The 23855-nt window shown below is 40.7% G+C and overlaps 1 protein-coding gene across 2 annotated transcripts in view; it reads right to left on the reverse strand.

The window, feature by feature from the left end:
- ATP8A2 (ATPase phospholipid transporting 8A2) overlaps positions 1-23855 on the reverse strand; it is a 564765-nt gene that overhangs the window by 413990 nt on the left and 126920 nt on the right. For both annotated transcript variants that reach the window (XM_045797080.2, XM_045797081.2), the window contains exons 3-10: positions 15715-15814; positions 15143-15241; positions 13905-13950; positions 13226-13266; positions 8336-8409; positions 6242-6311; positions 5087-5214; positions 3751-3862 (exon numbers count right to left, since the gene is read on the reverse strand). In XM_045797080.2, coding sequence (XP_045653036.1) covers positions 3751-3862; positions 5087-5214; positions 6242-6311; positions 8336-8409; positions 13226-13266; positions 13905-13950; positions 15143-15241; positions 15715-15814 — 670 coding nt within the window. The remainder of the gene's footprint in view (positions 1-3750; positions 3863-5086; positions 5215-6241; positions 6312-8335; positions 8410-13225; positions 13267-13904; positions 13951-15142; positions 15242-15714; positions 15815-23855) is intronic.

Consider the following 23855-nt stretch of genomic DNA (forward strand, 5'->3'; position numbering starts at 1 on the left):
CCAAAACTTCATCACACACACTTTGTGGAAAGTCAAGCTCTGCTTACTTGCCCCCATTCCCTGAACATTTCAACTTACAATGATGAGCTTGTAGTATTAAATTCTGACTAGCATTTTAAATTCTTCCATAAAATTCTTAGAAAGTACTGTGCTTTTGAGTAATGGAGTTCTTAACAGAAATAAGCATTTTTCAACTAACATCTTTCATGAAGATGTTAGTGATTATATGAATCTATACACATGTTAAACCACATAGAATTGTATAGCAAAAAAAAGTTATTTTTATGGTTTAATTCAACAAAATTTTAATAGTGATAAAAATAATTTAAAAACCTGAATTAAGTGGCTATATATAATTCCAGAACCATCACTATTGTCGTTTAGGTTTCTTAGAATGTTTTGCTATTAAAAACAACCATGGGGGCGCCTGGGTGGCACAGCGGTTAAGCGTCTGCCTTCGGCTCAGGGCGTGATCCCAGCGATCTGGGATCGAGCCCCACATCAGGCTCCTCCGCTAGAAGCCTGCTTCTTCCTCTCCCACTCCCCCTGCTTGTGTTCCCTCTCTCGCTGGCTGTCTCTATCTCTGTCTAATAAATAAATAAAATCTTAAAAAAAACAAAAAAAAACCCAAAAACAAAAAAAAAAAAACAACCATGAAACTAGTGCTGATAAATGTATTTAATAAAAATTTTACTTAGTTACCAGAAAAAAGCCAAAATGTCAGAGTTTGAAAAAGTTTATAACTGACCTGAATTTTATACACTTTCTGCCCTCCCAAGAAAGTAGTTGGTAGAGTTGCTAGTGAGAACATGAACTCAGGAACCAGACTGCCTAGGTTTGAATCCCAAATCTCTTTCTTACTGGGTGGGTGTGTAACCTCAGTAACTACTTAGACACTGGATCTCATTGTCCTCATCTAGAAAATGGACACAATAATAGTATCTTCCTCAGAGGGCTATTATGAGGAATAAATGAGTTAATACATGCAAATTGCTTAGAACAATGCATGTGGGCACTAAGTATTTGCTGTAATTAAAGTGATGATACCTCTTTTCCTTTAAATCAACCAACAGAAACAGTAATATTGAAAATATTTCCACGTGTAACTATGCTGAATTTGAAACAAGGGAACTCTGAAGAGAAGACACTGAGGTAAGAGTTTACAGAACAAACAAAAAAGTAGAAGAACCCTAAAGTAATCGTGCTTCCCCTCTGTGATCAAGCAGCACAAACACAGACAAAAAATGTTATTTCACAAACAAGATGGCTTCCAACTATAGGTGTTATATTACATTCCTCTTGAAAGCTCATTATTTTTATTTGTTATTTCAGTCCTAAAGGCACAGCAAGTCTAGTGCAGATGTTTCTGGATCTTTCCATCATTCTGTACTAAACAGTCAACACATAATAAGCCTTGAATGGGCTTAACACACGTAGGTGCAAGGAGAAGTACCTATCTCACTCACAAGATGCAAATTTATGAAGTAACTTTGTGCACACCTTGCTCACTGAAAAGGTGATGGGATCATTTTTAGGTATAGCTTGTTTATCTCTTACACCTTAGCTACAAAGCTGTATTACCAATGTCACCCTGAAAAGAAAAAAAAAAACAACTGGTATACAAGAAATCTTGGAAAGTAGCTAAATTTGTAATATGCACAATCTAAAAACAGGTGTTGGGGCCCTGCCTAAATTTGAGCTAAGTCTTAGTCATCTCTGTCTTTTCCTCATAAAAACAAAAGCGATCTGTGGTTAGAGCTCCAAGTGTTAGGTGTTGCTGCTGGGCCTGGACTGGGAAGTCAGAGGATACTGAGTAGGTGGCAGAGCACTAAACCATTCATCAAGGTAAAGTCTCCACTTACAGGCTGCTCAGAACCAACAAACTTTAAACTTCCTAATCAGTCCTGAACCAGTGAGGACCTAGCAGGAAGGACAGATGAAACACACCTCAGATACACTGCATAATCTTGATCCATCCAAGAGGGGCCTCAGCATTCACCAACTATTTGTTCCTTCAGCTGCCATGGATCCCCACCCTCACGCACACACTCCCTCTGTAGCCTTGCCAAAACACCCTACCATCCTAGGACCAAAACTTCTCCATGTCTTCATCCTCCTTTGGGAGCTTTTCTTCCCAGCTGAGAGCACTCCTTCCTTGAAGCCCCTCAAGCAGAGGGTGCTCCAGCAAAGTCTCACATGCCTTGGAATCTGAAGCCAATAGTACTCCTGACACTCTATGCCTCTAATGCCATTTTAAAACACTCACTCGTGAAATTCATGCCATCTGGCTACACTGCCTTCTGCCTCTTCCCTCAACAAATCCACTAACCTCTCAGCCACGTCCCTCACTCTCTAAAGAGGTGAGCAGTTGGCTTATGGTATCCATCTTGGCCCCTGCCCTGCCATTATCCTGTCTTCAAAATCACAACATAGAGCACCAGAAGTATTGTCTCTCAGTCCTTGAATGGCCTCCCACAGCTCTACCATTAGTTTCCTACTCCCATGGCTCACTCCCTGATCTCTCCACCCCAGAAACTCCAAGATAAGTGCCCTACACACTGATCAGCCTGTTGAGAAGCAACAGCAATAGTCTTCAATGTCATGAGCCTCTGAAGACTTCTCATGCCCACCATCTCCCCCACTCCCTGCCACCCCATCTCCATTGCTTTTCCCAGCTGGGGTAGACATGGGGTCTATCATCTCATCTGTTCTATTCAACATTTAACTCTCTCCTCTTCTGTCATCTGAGACAGTGGACCAACACAAGAGCCCCCCTCTCTAACTCTCCATCTAAAATGGGTTTCTAGTATCTAGTCAACCAACAGCCCCACTCCTGGGTTGCTTGGCCTTTCTGTAGAAACCCCCAGCACTTTGTAATGACACATCCAGCAGCGATTCTCATTCTATCTGGTAATTCTGTATTACTCCTTAGTCTTCGTGGCTCCCAGAGGGTCAGCTGGGCCTTTCACTATTGTATCCACACAGCCTGCTTCAAGACTTGATGCGTGGTGGCCACTAAATAATTTTGAACTAAGAAATACAGCCAAATACATGCTTTGGAAGTGATACAAAAGAGTAGATAAGCTGAAAAGCTGATCTCATGAACAGCAACCATTAGCAAAATAAGATTCAAAAGATACCAAAGAAATATAAGAAATGACACATTGGGACACTGATTTATACAGAATTTCAAAAGCTGTCTGGTAAAATACGTCATAATACAAAAATGCGGGCTGCCGTAAATTCACAAATATTTTGAAAATCATTAACAGAGAAAGAGCAAACTCATTTTAACTTAATTTTTTGGTGTATGAACTTTGGTGTATAAATATTAGTTCAAAAATAACTGATTTTAAATTGCCAAGGATTCAATTAAAAGGACAATTTACTATAAAATCCTAATTTGTGGCATGAGGAAGAGAAGAAGAGATATAAGGAAGATAGAATGAATCTCTGCTTAAGTCCAGAAGATACAACAAGTTAGAACGGATTGTCCCCCAAATCTGGAAAAAACAAAGACCATCGATATATCAAACAAGAGGTAACAAACATCTGATAGAATAATGGAAATCCAGGAAAAACTATCCAAGGAACCAGAAATAAAAGGTACTTCCTTTCTAAATTTAGGTTCACAAACAAATTTGCGCCCCCTAAATGCAACACCTGCATTTGCACTCTCTATTCCATAAAAATGGACAGAAAAAATAAAGACTGAAATCAGCATTGTTTTTCAGCATAGAAATGTTTTACCTGCATGAGTTTGGTGTCGTGTCCAGTATAAACAACTATGCCAAAGACCCACTGAGTATTTCTAAGCTGTGTACCTCTTAATAAGATCTGGTCAGGCCCAAGGGGAACAGGGCTAAAAATAAGAAACAACATTTATATTTAATGATAGTTTGACAAATGAGCAAGAGCTTTCCCCCTTAAACATAAACCCACAATTAATCAATTAATTTGATCGTTTCTTTTAGTCAAATTTGAATTATTTCACTGAGACAGAGAGGCAATAAAGGTTACCATTGCCTTCCACTACAAAAAAAAAAAAAAAAAAAAAAAAAAGGACCCACAAATAAAAGTTTTATCCTATCCATTCATCACTATCCATGTTAGAGGGAATTGCATTTTCTAAAAACCCATTGGTATAAAACTCCACACCCAAAAAGGACATTGCTAAAATAACCAGAAGCGTATTTATTGGGAACCCCAGTTTATTTTATAGACTCTAAAGTTAGAATATCAAATTTGTCAAGAATGACTTAATGACTAAATAAAAGGATGAGTGGAATGTAAAAATTCAAAATGGGGAGCCTATGGAATGGCTCTGCATGCTAAAAGAAAACCAAGAAAGCAGTCACAGTTGTCATAGTTATTTGGGGTTGATTCCCGCGGTTAGGTGCTTCCCTTTGGGTCTGTTCAAAATACAAAGGTGGGAAGCATCGGTAGGGAGCATGCAGATTAAAGATGGGTAGAAGGGAGAAACTGCACCCCAACATAATGACAAAAATGACTGTCCAACAATCAAACAAATGCCAAGAGGACGAAGACAACGCAATATCGACAACAGGGCGGTGAATATTCTAAAGAAAGAGTAATTGCTGTTCCTTCCACTCAACTTTATAAAAACAAATGCTACTTAGAAGAATGTTAGTCAAAAAAAAAAACAAACGGATGTTTCTCTAATTAATAGATTAGCTCTTAAACGTTTGATATGCTTCTCTTCTGCTTTTCTGGACAATTTTATGTACCCCAAACCACCTCTCCTTCCTGACAGGTAATACACACAGAAAAATAGCCGTGCCTTTAATCTCATTTCAGACCCTGGGGCTGTTTTTCCTGCCAAAAATCAGTTCTTTCCTTAAATTTAAGGAAGAAGGTTTATATCGACTGAAATTGTGCTTCAGGAAAAGCTCAGTCTCTCATATCTAAGCTAAACATAAGAAATCTCACAGTTTTAAAATATTTTGAAACCAAAAAACAAGCTGATATTTTACCAACTCCAGTAATTCTTAGTCCCATTTAAGAACAAAAAAATAAATGAAATAAAATAAAATAAAAACAAAACTAAGAAAAGTGAAAGTGATACCTTTTCCCATCTACGTGCAAGTTTCCAGTGAAGTCATAGAGATGGCGGTTGGGTCCCTCACATTCTATAGTTCCAGATAACTTCATCAATACTTCCCTTGTTTGCATGTCAGCAGTGTGACTCAGACCCTAAAATGTTAAACCAAAAGAGGAAACAGTCTTCCAGGTTTGGGGACAACATTCACAACATTCAGCATCCCCATCGTTAACCCAAAGGAAATAACGAATCATCTAAAATGGAGTCACTGGGGAAGCTAAAAAATCAAGGTACCAGCCCCTCAAGATAGACTTCCCAGGCAGCCTTTGCCATAGCAACCTAATGTAAAAGTTTCCAAAGAATTCGATGAAGTGCAAAGTGAAGATTCTCCCACTGTGCTGGGAACATCCACGTTCTTACAAGTAACCACATACTCAAGCACCTTGCAGAGAGCACTCTATTAGCTCTACTTTCATTCAAGTCATAAAAACAGAATAAAGCATTCTTTTAATATAATGTTATATTAGTATTATAGCTAGTACTCAGCAACTCTTCTTTAAACGGAAAAAAAAAAAACCCTACCTAATTCAAATATCTAAGGTAGAAAAGAAAGACAGGTGGATAGAATTAACAAATTCAACTTTATGCAACAGAAAATTTGAGTGTCAAATGCTTAAAATTCGTGTTACAGTAAAGACCATTTTTCATTCTAGAATTAAAATGTATGGTAAGAACAGACTTAAGGCATAGAAATTTTATATTTAATGTGTTACTCTCTAGAATTAAAGTCTCAGTTAAAACAACAATGTAAAGTAAGGTACCCAGAGCTTGTCTACAGTATCTCTCCATAAAGATGATGCCCTTTCCAACACACAGCTCAACCTAGCTGAAAGGATCTCTTTCCACCTGCACGAACAGACGTAGATCTAAGACATAAATTAAGGCAGGATACGCTTCATGACCCATACTTGGATGAAGCTCACTTTTTCTAACCTGTTGTCTCTCTCAAGAGGTTCCCTTCATAATAAAAGCCGTGTTCTTCCCATGGGTTCCATTAGGGTTAAGACATAACCCTTTCTAGCAGAACATTTTTCTCTAGAAAAAGCACTGACTAGTACAGTGGACCAAATTTTCAATTTGGGCCTCCATAACAACACGAGTCATAAAAGCTTACTTTACCTGACGTATTTTAAGGTTCGTCTCCCCATCTAGATTGGCTGTTTCAACATAGCACATTGCCTGAGGTTCACTATGGAGAGAGAAATTTAAAAAGCCAAAGTTTAGGAAGATCCCCTCCACAAATTCCCAGCTCATAAAGTCTCTACCATGGAAACTGTGTCTGCTGACTGGCCCTTCAACCACTTTCATAGTAACTGGCCAGAAAGCGCACCTCTTTGAGGCTCAACACCAACACAATTGTATTGTGTTTTCCCAATGATCCACCCTTCCAGGCCCCACATACTGGCTGCTTGACCTTAAGTAGCAGAAATAATGGAAGAAGAATGAGAAGAGGACTGGTGGGTTAAGGGAAACACAGCATGTTCCAGCTAAGACCCCACCACTGTGTTTGGATGACCATTAGAGTCTGAGACTCGGCCGCTCCTGACCAAAAGAGCAGAGCTAGACACAGCCAGTACAAACACTTCTTTTGAAAAACATTACAGCCAGAGTTCAGCAATCGGGACACAGGCTTGGCAAGCCTTCTCTTCCCTGCACCTTTTACTATGTCAACAGGTAACTTTTTAATCAAAACATCCAATTTTAAGGACAGACACTTAACTGTCTGCCTTCAGCTCAGCCTATGATCCCAGGGTCCTGGGACTGAGGCCTGCGTCAGGCTCCCTGCTCAGCGGGGAACCTGCTTCTCCCTTTCCCTCTGCCTCACCCCCTGCTCGTGCTCTCTCTCTCTCTCTCTCAAATAAAATCTTAAAAAGAAAAAACAATAAGCATGGCAGATACTGTATTGTTACTTCTAATCACTGGGGTTAGGTGCATAGTTAGTGGTCAAGAGAAGTCTATAACCCACTGACTAAGTTAAAATCTCCTACTGCTACCTTTGTGGGCTGTGTGGACTTGGAAGTTGTTTAATCTCTGTTTCTGTGTTTTCTCACATATAAAGGAGGGATACCAAGGGTTTGGGGGAAGAGTAAATGGGATAATGTACTCAGTGGACTGCTTAGCACAATGTACAGACTCAAACAGTAATGAGCATCCTAGAAACATGTTGTCAGCTCAAACCATCTCATACTAAAACCAAGTTTTCTGAGGGTTATGGTGAAAACTCATGCTCCAAACTGTCAACTGATCTACATTTCACTATTTCTCTTGTTACCAATCAATACAGACATACATGAGTCCTGCCCTATGTATGCTCTTCCTTCTCTATGGGCCTGGGATCCTATTTTTAAACCTTTTATCTCAAGCAGAAAATTTATGCTAAGGCTTAGAATCCAATGTAGGATCAAACCCAATAAAAGCAACACTGTCTGCATTCAAAGAAAATGCCAACAGTGTGAGCATCTAGGAGAGTCCCTAGATGCCAGTCCCTGCAGCACATAAACATAGGAAGTTTTAGTCCTATCACAGAAATTAATCTTGAACTCATGAAAAGAAATTTATTCATATCCTAATTATAGCACTCCATCTTGGATATATACTTTTATGTATCAAGCCAAGGAAAAGTCATGGACTGCTCGGTCCATTATTCATGTCACTTAGTGATTGGTGACACCTTCCAGCATGAAACTACCTGGAGAACATGGCAATGGCACTTGGGCAGAAAGGGGGATACAATGTGGATGAATGAAGGGGCAACACCAACCACAGGTCATGTCTCTGCTGTGAACATGGCCCAGATCTCTGAGCAGCTAGTAAAGGAGGCCCTGGCTCCATGGGAAGGCTCCTGGCTGGACCCACCAGAAGACTGGTTCTCAAGCCTCAGAGAGGCTGCAATCTGCATGTTACTGATGGAATCACTCCACTGCTCTGGGGAGTCTCCTATGAAGGAGGAATAGCCCAGAACTGCTACGAGACTAAAATGAATCAGTACATCTAAAAGAGTTCTATGAAAGTACAAGGGAATGGAGAAAGAAAATTTAGGATTAAGGCAGGAACAAAAAAAGGCAAATGACAAGTAAGAGAAGAACAGGCTGGTGAGAGAAGGCTGGTGTCTCTGGGGGATGGAAGGGAGAGGGTGGCTTGTGATTCCTGTAGTCACCACTTCATGTTTTATACACAGTTATTTCAAACAATGTGCCCACTCGCACACCTGACCTGGAGGACAGCAGGGCCATGTCTGCTGGGAGGTACTGCCCATTGACGACCTTCACAATGTCTCCCACTGCCACCTAGAAAACCAAGGACAAGGACAGAGAAGCGTGAAAGACAGGAAAGCACAAACAGTCATTAAGGTAGTTAAATATTTGAAGAAAAAATTACTACATAATTATGCCATGACGCTTAAGGCAAAAGCCCAAATTATTTTCCTTGACAAGAACAGAAGGAAAACATTTCAATACAAATGATAATATTGCCTTTCTACAGTGATGTTGAATAAAAAAGAAACAAAAAACAAAGGGACAGTAAGAAAAGAGAAGAGTCAGAACAACTATCAAGGTCTCACTTTCTTACGATTATTCCATCTACTTGCAAATCCCCACTTTTGAACTTGGGAACAATTGCCAAGCTGTACACAGTAAGGGAGACTGGTTAAGTGCACAGCTCCAGAGCCAGTCTGAATGCCAGGCTCAAGTCCCCAGGCTGGACTCCTTGCTAGCCCTGAGTAACCCGGAGCAAGTTAGGTAAACTCTGTGGGCATCAGCCTTCTCATCTATGCATATAATGAGGTTGACAGCATATATTTCATGGGGTTATTGCAAGGGTCAATTGAGTTAACACACCTAAATTTTCTCCATTTTACAAATGGGGAAACTGAAGCTCAAAGAGAAATAACTTGATCACGGTCCACACAGCCCGTAAGTGTTAGACCCAAGATTCAAAACCGAACAATGGGCCAGTGTGGTCTGATTACAAGGCAATACTGAATTCATCCATGAACAGTACATCTAAAAGGTCCCCTGGAAACACACCACTTAAAACAGAGAAGATTTGTACAGCCTCAAGAACTTGCCAAAAAGAGTCACAGCCAAAGTCAGAGACCACCTAGGGAAACAGACTCTCCAGACACAAGACCCCAAGCTAAAGAAAAAGGCCTTAATCCGCTGAACATGGGCACCATGACCAAGAGTCTGTAAATGCTTTACATGACGTCACAGAAGTACCCAGCTGGGTAGAATACGGCTTTCAAGTCAGGCAGGCTGAGGTTCAGATCTGAGCTTCACCAGCCCTGGGATCTTGGCAAGTTCTTCACTTCTGTGAGCTCTAGCGTCCTCACTTATAAAATGGAGAAAGACCAACACTTACCTTGTAGGGCTGATGCAGTGATTAAGGAAGTACATGCAAGCACCTGGCCTGAAACAGGCACGTGCTAAGTGTCAGTCTCTGCTAGCAGGGGTATAACCGAATGGACACTATGAGTGTGAAAGTCCCAGAGGCCACGATTCTCAGAGAGCACAAGAACAAAGGCTGTTCTCAGCACATGTAAGTAAGTTCAAAACTCAACATGGGCACTATGCCTTCCTTCTTATTCTAATGCATGTTACTATTCTCTTAGAAATCAAGAATTTCGAACCGAATACTTCAGAAATACGTATGAAAGTAATATTCATGAAAGACTCCTGGATCTTGCAAGCTAGGAGAATGGCACTGGCAGGTGACTATATTTAACTTTTTATTAGGAAAAAGGAGGGTTTACTAAAAACATGTCCTGCTAGTGTTTTGAAACGAAACACTATCAAAGCATGTGGGGAAGTAAGAAATCAGGCTCAATGTAAGGAAGGGGGGTAAAATTTAAATTCCAGAACCACTGTATGTTTGAAGTTAGTATCAACTTAAAGCCAAAAGGAAGGCCTATAAGTATATTCCACATTCCACAATAAAAAGAAAATCAAAAAATAGGGGCTACTGAGCTATTTGAACAACCATCAGTACAAAAGTAAGGAATGCTTATGAAAACTGAAAATGTTTTAAATGTAAAAGAATTTTACGTGAATAGTTTAATTATATTAAAAAAATCAGAAGAAGCTGTTAGTTAAAAACTAGAAAGGAAAATTGGGCATGTTTTCAAAAGAAAAAAGGCAGTGGATTTTTTCTTAATTCAGTGGGAGGACAAGGGAAATTATGGCTTTCTCCTTCCTATCTTAGTTATTTAAATAAACATTCATATCCCAGTCACAAAGTTCCGAGAAGTTCCATGCACATGAAAAACGACGTGGTTGGAAATGTGTTTGAAAATGGTTTTCTATTTGGTAGTCTTATGCATGGTTGTCCCTTGAGTGTGTGAAGTTTCCCAAATGAGAATTCTTAAGATGAGAAAGAACCCCCTCTAGATCCCTGAATCCACTCTAGCCTCAGAGGACTTCTCAAGCTTCTTAATTTTGAAGAGTAAGCTCAAAGGCCTTCTCAAAGTCACCCAACGCTATGGAGTTGCACTGAAGAGCTGCCTCCCAGCCTTCACTAACTACCGTGCTACAGCCCAAAGGACTGCCAACGCGAGCTCAGCGTTTCGGATTAGAGTTGTATTGCTTTGGGAAGCTTAAAGATAGCCAGGCCCACCTTGCCTGACATCTCTGGTATTTGGTACCTCTTATCACCCTTCTTCTTCCATATTCTCATCCTTGTTCTGAGCCACTCTGCAGATGTGTCTGGCTCTGCTTCCCATACACCTCAGACTTTCACCCAGTTCTCTCTGGAACAGCATTTCCCTCTTAAAATAGTCACCTCTCATTCATCCTTCAAGAGAACACCTGAACATCACATGAGGGAAGCCTGTGCTCATCTGAACCGATGGGTCTAGACTCGCCATCCCTCCCCTTTGTTCCAGAAGCATCTGAAGCATGCCCCTGCACAGAGCTCAGGACCGCACTGCATGCTATCCAGCTGCCTGCCACTCCCATGACACCAGTGGTTCGGGCCAGCGTCATCAGCCTCACCTGGGAACTTGTTACAAATGCAAAATCTAGGGCCCAGTGGAACTCCCAAATCAGAAATTCTTTTTTTTTTTTAAGATTTTATTTATTTATTTGACAGAGAGAGAGACAGCCAGCCAGAGAGGGAACACAAGCAGACTCCCAGTGGGAGGACGTGGGGGAGCCTGATGCAGGGCTCGATCCCAGGACTCCGGGATCACGCCCTGAGCCGAAGGCAGACGCTTAATGACTGAGCCACCCAGGTGCCCCCCAAATCAGAAATTCTGAGGGGACATCCCACACAGCACTCAGTGTTAGACCAGCCAGTCAAGCTACTGGGATGCCCACTGAAGGCTGAGAACAATGGTAGGCAGCTTCTTAAGGGCAGGGGCCGTGCTTTATTCTTACTTGCATCCCCAATGCCTAACACCATCTCTGGGACATGCTAAGAGCTGCATTTAAACAAACAAAAGCATTTTAATTGAAACAAAAATATTTGTGGCAAAGCATATAACAGGTATCTGGTTTGGGATTTTTTTTAACTTCAAATGTGTGTAGGAAATGTTAATGAGCTTTAGGAGTCTGTGAGGCCATCAATTCCTAGACCCAGAATTCAGAGACCATCACTTCATTTTCTACTGTTTCATGTAATGCAAACATCCAAATCCCAAGCATTCTTCCCTCCAGCCACTGTTCGTACCTTTCTGGGCCAGGGGAAGGTGTCAGGAAGCGCTTGGAGAAACAGAGGCCATTCCTAAGTGCAGTGGGAATCCTTGAACCCCCACAGCACTGAGCATTTCTAACCTCTATGAGGTCAAGAATTTCCAACCACTTGACCAAGAACCACAGACTTCTAATAAGAGGGAGGTCAATTAATATTGGCATTACAGGACTTCTAGATTGCTACCACGGTTAAGGTGTTATCACAAAACACTATAAAAAGACTTCACAGTTCTCTTATAACAAAGGAAACAAAACACAAACGAAGCTGAGAGCTGCAGTTACTGTACCACAGGTATTTTGCAGAGTAAAAGATCATAGAAGCATATTTAAACACTGCTTGTTAAATGGTTAGCAGGAGAAACTATTGGTAAGTGAACCTTCTAAAAAGTAGTTTTCTTTTGAAATCATGTTAATCAGCTTCAAATCCTGAAGTCAAGAAAGTCATCTCCCCCAAAAAAACATCTTGCAACCATTAAGAAGGTCCAGGTAAAACAGAGGCTCACTTAAAAAGCTAACTTTATCAGATACAAGATACCCAGATGGCACAGCATATTTCTTCTACATTTTCTATTCATCACTATAAACAACCCAAAAAACCCTCACCATCCCCAAACCCTCCCAACCTCACGTTTCCAGAGACGTGGAGGCAAGCCCTTCTCACTACTGTAAAGTTAAGAGCAGTGACTGCTGGTCATGACAAACAAGTTCAGGATCGAAACAGGCTGGCCTCCAACCCCCACTCCACCTCTGTTTACACTTCACAGTAAAACCTTAAACCCAAAACTCTTTCCACCAAAAACGTTAGAAGTGAGATTCTCCAAAGTTAGAAAATCTTCAAAAAAAAAACAAAACAAAAACAAAAACAAACCAAAAGCTGGATTTCAGTTAGGAGAACAGAAGACCAGGGAAGAGGTTTCTTGGATTAGAGTTGGAAACTAGAGAATCATTTGCTATTTCAGAAGTATCCAACAGGATCAGTGAATTTCACAACTGTGAACTGACAGAATGAGCACTTTCCAGAAGAAGCAAGGAACTGAGTCAAGAGGCAGCAATTTGAGTAAACCTCATGGGAAACTTCACGATGTAAAACTTACATGAAAGATTACTGATGTCTTAACCCGGACTTCATCTACTGCGATCAATACTAGCAATTACTTACAAGTCCCCAAACAGTACCTTTTCTGGCAGATCTTTAAAATTAGTGGTTTTTTAAAATTTTTTATTTAAATTCAATTAGTCAACATATAGTACATCATCAGTCTCATATGTAGTGTTCAATAATTTATCAGTTGCATATAATACCCAGTGCTCGTCACATCATGTGCCCTCCTTGATGCCCATCACCCAGTTACCCCGTCCCCCCACCCACCTCCCCACCTCCAGCAACCCTCAATATGTTTCCTATAGTTTTTACCTCTTTCCACATAATGGTATGCCACATACCATTTCTTAACACTGAAAAAGAAAAAACAATGTACCAGTTAATATTGGTGATAATCAAAATAAAATCAGCTTTTCAAAATCTAAAAGGCTCCTTTCAAAATTTCACTTACTAATTTCAACATACCATATCTTCAGACATAAAGTCATACCACACCACTCCTCAAAATGGAGCCCCAATCCACGTACCATATATACATGATAATGCATACACCACACATATAGATACATGCATATAAGTTAAAACTAGCTGTATTTATCCCAGAAGAAAAATATCACCCTGATGTTATGAGATTAAACACACACACACACAATATGGACCTAATGTTCTAGAAATCAATACAGTAAAAAATAGAGAGGTAGGTAGCAATTATAAACCAAGGATGTGAATGGTTGGACTTTTTATAGGCCTAAAGTATGTCAAGTTCCTGAAATTTACCACCTTTTCTAAGCTTCTAAAATAGAAAAATTCTGTTCAAATCTTAATAGCCTGCGCTCACATTTTGTTGGATTGGTTTGTAATTTTGCTATTTCTTTAAAATATTTTCTAGATCATTTCCCTCCACTTAATACCATTAGCTACTTATTATAAATGCTTTAAATGTGGGTCTAGAGTTTTCTAGTGGAAAAAGTGATTCAGCCTGGTGTCTTACCTATTGTTTTCTTTTTGTTCACTGCATTGTCTGCCTTATGCCGCTTCTGTTACCAGAAAGAAAAGAAAGTTTTTAGATTCAAAAGTTCCAAATGCATAATTGAAACAGCAACAATAGATCAGGAGAGAAACAAGGCTCCAGGAAATGGACCTGCAGCAACGCAAACACTGTGAAGCTCGGCTCAGAGGTTTGTGACCCAGCAGCACTCACTAAACTCAGTAGACAATTGTCACAAACATGGATGCCTTCTACTCTGGTGTCAGCCAGGACATTTTGGCTCCAACAAGAAAGGAGCACTCTGAAGTTTGAGGCTTCTTTTTTTTTTTTTAAAGATTTTATTAATTTATTTGACAGAGAGAGACAGTGAAAGAGGGAACACGAGCAGGGGAAGTGGGAGAGGGAGAAGCAGGCTTTCTGGGGCTCGATCCCAGGACCCTGGGATCATGACCTGAACTGAAGGCAGATGCTTAACGACGAGCCACCCAGGCGCCCCAGAAGTTTGAGACTTCTCATGCGTTGCTTCTTTTAGGTGAGACTAAAAGAATTACTCAGTATGATAAACCCAACAGCAACTGAATTCATTTTACTGGTAAAGAACTTTGAGAGATAAGTACTTCTGATTTGCATTCCATTTATTTGTTTACCTATTCCCAGAAAAAATGTACATAATGTGTGCTAGTGTATGTGTAAGCCTGAGAAAGAGAGACGGATGGGGGAGGGAAGGAGAGAGAGAGAGAAAGGGGAGGAGGGACTGAGGGGTAGAGAGGAAGAGAAAGACCCTGCAGACAAGACCATAGACTGAGAAAAGGGGAGAAAGCATGAATATGATTGTAGCCAGTGAACTTGGAGATACACTGAGATAAGTCTGGGGAGAGAGAAGATTTCATAAAATCACCCCAGGCACAGCCGGCCCAATGCTGCTATAAGAGGCAGCAATACCACCTTTTTGCTACCCAAATTAGCAAGCTCTAAAGAAGAATTTAAGGAACATCAGTGATAAAAATCAAAGAGGGTTCACAGAGCTAACATTAGAAAACACAGTTGGAACTACTTCTGTGTCACTGTACAGGTATTTAAGACACTGAGTATACACACTCCCTCCCCAAAATACCATCATGAACCTTGAGAGGTTAAACTACTGACCAATTTCCTATCTTCAACAAAGAAAAACAGAACAACAAATAAATTACAAGTTATACTCAATACAAGGTTTTTATTATATGAAAGCAAAAACTTACAAAATCTTCTACAATCTCTTTGATGCCTGCAATTGTTAAAATAATGATCAGTGGTACCAGGGTGGTGTATCTTCCCGTTGGAGACACATCTGGAATTTGCTGTAAGACAAGAGACCAAAAGAGGGAAGTTGACAAATTAACATTTTAAAATCAAAATCCTCTCTACAAAAAAGAAAATATGACACTCAACACTCACTCTTTGGACTTTTCTGTTCCATTTCTGTTTTACCAAAGTGATTACCTTCTTTTTAAAAACTAGCTACGTGTTTTACATATTTTAAAAATTTCATCTAACATTGCTATGTGTTTAAAACTGAAAAGGGGTTAAAAGTATGACTCTAGGGCCACTTTTCAGTGCCTGTTTTAGTAACTGCAATTATCCTTATGGCAATATCTAAAGAAGTCTGCCTTTATGCAGAGTTCATGTCTGTGCATGAAAACGATGACTGGATGAGGGGACAAATTACATTCAAGTATGATGACACTTTTTCAGTTAAGTGACCTTTCAGCAAAATCCCATTTTGCATGCAATTAACATTATGAATTTTAAATCACTTTTAAAAAAGCGTTACCTGTAATAAGGCAATGAAGAGGAAGAAGGCATTAGCAGCTCTTCTAATCTGCTCATACAAGAATCGAGGTAGAAACGTCAACACGCTGTACTTGGCCGTACTAAAAGTACAAAGAAAAATGCTACTGTCAGCACAGATGTAAATTCTACAAAGAAAACAAAAAGTTGAGAGAATTTTAAAAGTGGTTTTAAAAATAAAATATTTCAGAATTTAGGACAAGAAAATTGCTGTGCTGGCCCTGTCCCACAAAGATTTTGTAAAAGGGCACACCTGACAAGAAAATCTAATGTGATCTTTGTTTTCAAACTTAGATATATTTACTATTCACACACCGTAAGCAGAAAGATTTACCCGCCTTCTAAGAGCTCCAGTAAGCACGTCAAGAGTATTTGCTGGGCGTCTAGGTGGCTCAGTCAATTGAGCGTTCGACTCTTGGTTTTGGCTCAGGTCATGATCTCATGGGTCGTGAGATGGAGCCCCTGGCGGAGCTCCGTGACCAGCAGAGAGTCTGCTTGAGATCCTCTGCCCCTCCCCCTGTTCCCACTCTCTCCCTCTCTTTCTCTCTCTAAAATAAATAAATAAATCTTTAACCAAAGAAAAGAATATTTGTTAAAGGAAAATATGTTTCAAGGGTCCCAAGACAGAAAGAGGTACACATTCCAAATACAGCAAAAGACATGAACACTGAAATAAAGAGTGAGATAGAAACATTAATTGAGGGGCGCCTGGGTGGCTCAGTCGTTAAGCGTCTGCCTTCGGCTCAGGTCGTGATCCCAGGGTCCTGGGATCGAGCCCCGCATCGGGCTCCCTGCTCCGCTGGGAGCCTGCTTCTTCCTCTCCCACTCCCCCTGCTTGTGTTCCCTCTCTGGCTGGCTGTCTCTCTCTCTCTCTGTCAAATAAATAAATAAAATCTTAAAAAAAAAAAAAACGTTAATTGAGCGATCCTCGTGAGTAGAATTATCCCTGGATGTGTGATGTGTGACAATTCTTAATATAAAGCCACTGATTCGACGTAGCAAGTCAACTCCATAAAGGATGCGCTGGGTCCCAGGCGTGTGTGTAACAGGTCAGTGTGTCCCTCTAGATCCCTACCACAGGGGTTTATTCTTTCAACCACACTGGAATAAACTCCATTCCTATCACACCCTTTATTTGGCCACCTTTGCTCATGCTTGTTTGGAATTTTTTCCAGTCTTATTGAGGAATAATTGACATACATCGCTGCACAACTCAGGCATATGGCAGGATGTTCTGATTCACTTATATTGTGAAATGGTTACCACAGCAGGTTCCGCTAACACCCATTTTCCCATGTGGGTACAAGAAAAAAGAAAAAAATAATAACTTTCAGATATATCATGCTACTGCCGCATGTTGTATACGACGTTCCTTGTATGTATTTATCTTACAGCTGGAGGCTGTACCTTTGCGCCACCTTCTCCAATTTCTCTCCCCCCCACTTCTGGTAATCACAAATCTTATCTTTTTCTATGAGTCTGGATTTGTTTTGTTTTGTTTCTTTAGATTCCATGTGTGAGATCATAGAACATGTCTTTCTTTTCTGATTTACTTAGCATGCCTTCAAGGTCTATCCATGTCACAAATGGTAGGATTCTGTCATTTTCTGTGGCTGAGTAATATTCCACTTTATGTATATACCACAACCTCTTCATCCATCAGTGGACACTTCAGCGGTTTCCATGTCTTGGCTATTGTAAACAATGCTGCTATGAACGTGACGGTGGAGATATCTTTTTAAGTTAGTGTTTTCATTCCCTTTGGATATATTCCCAAAAGTCGAACTGCTAAATCATAGGGTAGTTCTATTTCATTTTTTGAGGAAACTCCATACTGCTTCCCGTAGTGGCTGCACCAGCTTATAGTCCCACCAAGAGGGTTCCCTTTTCTCTCTATCAATGCCAGCATTGTTATCGCTTATCTTTTTGATGGTGACTATCCAAACCGGTGACACATGATAGGACCTTATGGTTTAATTTGCACTTCTCTGATGACTAGTGATGCTGGGCATCTTTTCATGTGCCTATGAAAGCTTTTCATATATCTTCTTTGGATAAATGTCTATTCAGGTACTTTGCCCATTGTTTAATTGGGTTATCGTTTTTGGCCATTAAGCTGCAGGAGTTCTTTGTATATATTACATATTAGCCCCCTATCAGATACACAGTTTGCAAATATTTTTTCCCATTCCAAAGGTTCTCTTTGCACTTTACTGATGGTTTCTTTTGCTGTGCAGAAGCTTTTCATTTTGTTGCTTTGCTTTAGATGTCACATCCAAAAAATCATCACCAAAACCATGTCAAGGAGCTTTTTTCCTATGTTTTCATCTAGGAGTTTCATAGCTTCGAGTCTCATGTTTTAGTTTTTAATCCATTCCAAATTAATTTTTGTAAGTGGTGTAAAATAGGGGTCCAGTTTCATTCTTTTACATGTGCAAATCCAATTATCCCAGCACCATTTATCTAAGAGACTATCTTTTCTCTCTTGAGGATTCTTGGCTCCCTATCCAAGTATCAGGGGACCCTATATGTTTGGGTTTATTTCTGGGCTCTTGATTATGTTCAGTTGGCCTATTTGTCTGTTTTTATGCCAATACCATACGTTGTGAGGACTATGGCTTTATAGTATAGCTTGAAATCTGGAAGTGTAATACCTCCCACTTTGTTCTTCTTTCTCAGAATTTCTTTGGCTATTTTGGGTCTTTAGTGGTTCCACATAATTTTAGCAGTGTTTTTTCTACTTCTGTAAAAAAAATGCCATTAAAATTTCAATTTAATTTGTGTTGAATCTATAGATGCTCCCTCTTTTGCTTCCACCTGGGACATCCTCCGCATCCACATGGTGTCTCCATAACTAAACTGCCCTTCCCATCTTCCTCTCCCATTCAAACTCATATCTTCCATTGAGTTTGATCAAACCACAAAGACTCCTCTTCCTCCAAGCCCACAGGATGGTGTTTACACCTATATTATACGGTCTCTGCTTTGTTTTATATTTTATTTATCTATCCCCAGAATAGATTCTGGGAATATTAAGAATGCTTACTTCAACTTTGTATGTTCCCACCACAGAGCAGATAATCAATGAACAATGAAATAATCTAAAGGCATAAACTGAGAAGCCGAAGGGGCAAAATGAACCATTCCTCTTTTGGCTGCTCGAAGATTTACCCATAAAAGTACCTGCTTGACTTCTAACTTGCCTTCCGAAGACATGATTCTGAAACAACTCTTACATGAAATATATTGTAGCAAGACTATCTAGCAGGTTTCGAATACACAACAAATTAGAAGCACCAAAATAGAAGAGCAAAGGGTCTTCTTTTGCTTAAGGTATTAAATATACATATTAAATAAAAAGTATATGGAACCACTTTTAAGACAGTTCAAACTTAAAGATTCTGACACCTGAAGGGATATCCCTGAACTAGCTAGAAAATGTGCTTGCATGGAGCCCCTACACACTTATGTAGCCCTTTGGAGTACAGGTTGTCACTGTGAAATTTTGCCAGACAGAAGATACTAGCTCAAATCAAGCTTATTAAAGCATAGGGAAACTATATCAAACTCATGCACATGATAAGCTCACAGTGCAAAGTTCTCTTAATTGCAGTTTAGCGGACAAATTCGAACAGAACACCATGCATTCCTTTATGGTGTACTGACCACTGAAATAAAGCAAACAACATTATCATACAGGAAACATGAAAATTCACACACTCTAAAACTAGAAAGCTTCTTATAAGGTAGTCTGACTGTAACATTTGAACCCCAGATTCCATCTGTATGAAATAGACACACACACACAGTTGGCACATGACCCCATCTTTGTGTGAACATTTCCCACTTGAGTAAAATACTAAGTATGCTTAAGGGGACCTACATGTCTCTGAAATGCCATAAAGGTAGAAGGTTGGATAAGAAAAAGATCCCAAACCAAAGATAAGATGGGGAAGGAAAGCAGACTAACTTTGATTCTAGTCGAAACAGAAAAGTGAGTCTAAAATATTTTCAGACTGAAATAGAATAAGCATAATCAATAATTCAGAGAAACTGACGTTCATGCAAGAGATGGCTGCTGTGTAGTAGTAAAACAATGCTGCTGGTCCAAGGACCACACCCTGACTGGCAACCGCCCTTGCACAGGTAGATTGGTTCAGATCTCCTATTTGAAGTCAACCCAGCTGAACACTATAAGACACAAAAGGATAAGAGACATTTACCATCCACTGTAGCAGGGGAAAGAACAATCCACAGGGTGAAATGGGTCAGTGAAGGAGGTTCCCAACAGAAGAGTTGTTCACCCAGGTGAATGAGTCACCCCTTAAAGATGCCCACTCGGACCACATGTGTCAGCATACCTACGAGGATGGCTGTTCACAGTGAGGACAGGCCCGGGCTCCAAGTGGTCCTGGGTATTTAGCACATCTTAGAGCCTGGGGAATGGGGACAAATGACCAGGAGAAAACCAGGGTTTCCTGTGGTTTACTCAGATTCTCTCTAAATATGTTAGACGGCTATTTCTTGAAATTAGGTGGCATGAAGAATGATCAGGGATTTGTCAAAAATCCATTCAGCCTTCCTTCAACGGATGTTTACTGAGCCCCATCTATGTACTATGCACTGTACCAGGCACTGCAGGGAACCAACTGGTCAAAAATGCATACCATCAAGAGAATTACATTCTAGAAGAAAAATCAGCGTGAAGAAAAATATATGACAGGATACATGTGCTAAATACCGTGGAGGAAAATCCATCAGGGAAGGAGGATACAGAGGGGTACACAGGTGGGATCCAGGGGAAGGGGCACAATTCTCAATGGCGCGATCAGGGAATGTTTCACTGAGAAGGCGATGGGTGTGCTGAGCCCTGGAGGAGGTGAATCAGCAGGAACATCTCTGCATGGGTACACAGGGCAAGAGTGTCACAGAGTGAGAGAACAGCACATGTGAAGTGTGGAGTGGGAGAGCTCCTGCTGTTCCTTCTGTGGGAGGGGCAGGAAGGGGCCAATGTGGATGGAGCCACGTGGAGCAGTATGAAGAGACCAGAACGGCCACATGCTGGCCTTTTCTTCTCAGGAACGGGAAGCCTCTGGAAGCCTCTGGATTCTAAGAAGACAAGCTCTGACAACAGCAACAACCTGTGAAGTCCCTCCCCTGGGGAACGTGGCTCAGCAGGGGTAGCACTCAATTATGTGTATGGTGGGCGTGCTTCTCTTGGACACTCGTAGGATCTGGCAAGTACGGGAAACAACCCATAGAGAAAATAGGGCCTGGCAAAAATGTGGGTCTGGGGCCAAGTCTGCCACAAATCACAAAGCACTGTGGAAGTCTGATCTCCGGAATCAGCACAAAGCAAGAACCCAGACATGACTCTTGAGTACAATTTTCTAGCTGTGAGAAAAACCCGAGTTGACAACTGTTCTCCAAAGGAAAACCAAAAATGTAATAATTGCTCAAAGTGCAACTTCCCCTAAAACAAGCTTCCAGAAACCCAGAAATTAAACTAGCTTGACACTCCTCCCTGAAATGTAAGCAGTAAATCCACCTGAGGTATACATACAGTCAGAAGCATTGTTTTTATTCTCCTGCATTACATGGACATTACATTCTCTTGTATGTGCCCAATGAACAGGAAGTGTTCAATATTGACTGAAAGAGAAGAGGGCCCTTTTAAATAACTCCACAGGAGGCTGACTGTGAGCTGAACCAGTGCTCCATGATCATGCTCTGGAAACTTCCATTCCACCCAGGTCCTATAAGATGCCATTCACATTTCTCCTCTCAAAATAGTCACTCAGCAAGGAGTTCTGGATTATTGAAGGTGGAAGACAAGAAAACACAGTGTCCTAAGAAAGTTGTTCATGTTCATTTCATAAACAACTTAATTCATTTGTCACTTAGTGTATTAAACTAACTCACAGAAAAGACCAAGAGTGAGTGAGACACTACATGCAAAGGCCAGGGGACCCCCTGCCATTCCTGCTGACGATGGTCATCAGGACACAGCTGGGAGTCACCCAAGAGGGGGTGCCAATGGACAACAAAACCTACGGCCCTTCCCAGGTAGCACGGACTCCTGCTGCTTTGCCAACCAACCCCCCTAAGTTATATTCTGGAAATCCTCTCCAATATAGAAACTGCTGCTGATAAACAGGGATAGGACCACTTCACTAGAAATTTTCACTTCATTTGCCTGAACTACTGCAATTTAACCAGTTGCAAATAAAGGTTAAGAAGCTCATTTGAAAACAATGATATTGTTATTTTCGACACTTTTCCTATTTCTTAGTCTACAGCTGGGGAAAAACACTGCCTTATCTCATAGCTTGCTCCCAGAATGCAGGAAAGTGGACCTAGACTGATGCTGTCAGTGATACACCTCTTCATAGCACTTTATTATGGCTTACCTAGACCCTTTTAGCATATTCTTTATAATACACATCCAATGAGAAAAATGAGCTGAGTTCTAATCAACTTATAAATATACCTGTGAACATAACTGCATCAATTAGAGATTCCCTTTAATTCCTACTATATCGTGAGTCCCCATATTTTCAAATCTGTTCTATTATACATAATGTATTATTCAATAAAGAGCTCTGGACACAAAGCATTTATTTCAATACTTCCATGGAAACGTGGACAGGGAAGAAGAGAACAGAGAGACAATAACATTTTGAGCACAAAGCATGCTGCCAGGGAAACCTTCCACCACGGATGCCTCTCAGACAAGCAGTTCAAAAATGCAAGACACGCTGGGTGTTTATGGCTACTATCTTTAAATGTGGCACCTCTGAAAAGCAGGTTTTGTTCAATTAATTTACCAGAAAACCTGTGAACTTTAGGATATAAAGTCAACAGAAAAGAAGTTGTGAGACTCTCATCTTCAATAAAATGAAACAACAACTATTATGAGAATGCCTGACCTAAAGGCAAACAGGTCCCGGAGTCACAAATGAAGCCCAGTCCTGCCACTGCCCCAGAAGAAGCAGAACAGGTCCAAGTCTATTGCATTTCATTATACCTTTGGTCCTTCACTCAGAATTCAATATATTCTTTCTGAACACAGGGGAAAAAAGCCCAATCAAAAGGTCTTAGGCTGTCCTGAGGGCTGACATACTACAAGTCAAACAAGGTGTGAGAGGACTCTGAAATAGAGTCATCACAGTAGAAGTGTCTAAGGCCTGCTCACACTCCAGAGAGGCTGCTCTCAGTCGAGGAGGCAGGGCTACCGCTGGTTGCAAGGGCAGGTCGAAACTCATCAAAAAACCTCACTTCCCAAGCAGCCAGAGCCAGGAACTCCATTAATGAGCCAGACCTACATGGGATGGTAACCGAAGCAGACAAACTGGGAAACTAGCTGGAGATGCAGGGTTCGCTAGTGTGGAACGCACAAAAATTTCATTTAGGTCTGGATATAAAGCAAAAAACTGTGAGTCCTGTGTGCTACAAAGAGGCCAAGGAGTTTATGAATATCAAAACTCCAAGTGAGCAGTATCATTTTTAGAGTCGCACATAACTGCCAAACTTCATTCAAATGTTTAATTTTAATTCAAATTTTCCTGCTAGGTTTTCTGCCCTTTCCAGTGTGCATGAGGAACGAAGTATACGGCTCAACTTCTCATAAGTGAACATATCCATGTAGTCGTCCACTTGAAATTTCACATAGAGACGTGAGGAACTTAAGATTTTACCTGTGGGGTTCTGATAGCAACAAAGGCCCAAGCTAAAAAGTACCTGGCTTCGGACTCACAATTGTAAAATGGACACACACATTTATCACCTTTGTCCACTCAGGGACCATAAATTAGTAGAAAGGAATGTAAAAACACACAGCCATGGTTTTGAAAATGAGGAATGGAATCATCAGCAAAGAAGATTTTTCCCCCCTAAAATAGATTCTTTTCTGCTTTTGGCAAGATAGTTGTGTGTGTCTCTCTACGGTACTTTCTGAATAGGAGCAGCTGTGAGAGAAAATCTCTGGAGGGCACCATCACCTGGGGAGAGGCCCTGCTCTGAGGGAGAACAGGTTCCACTCTCAGAACTGTTTTCTGAGAAGATAAGTCAACCCATTTTTAAGAGAGTACTTCAGTTCTAGTAAGAGGGTCACTGCATTTGTCA

This window comes from Ursus americanus, chromosome 10, assembly GCF_024610735.1.
Source record: "Ursus americanus isolate L20-20 chromosome 10, mUrsAme1.1.p, whole genome shotgun sequence".
NCBI lineage: Eukaryota > Metazoa > Chordata > Mammalia > Carnivora > Ursidae > Ursus > Ursus americanus.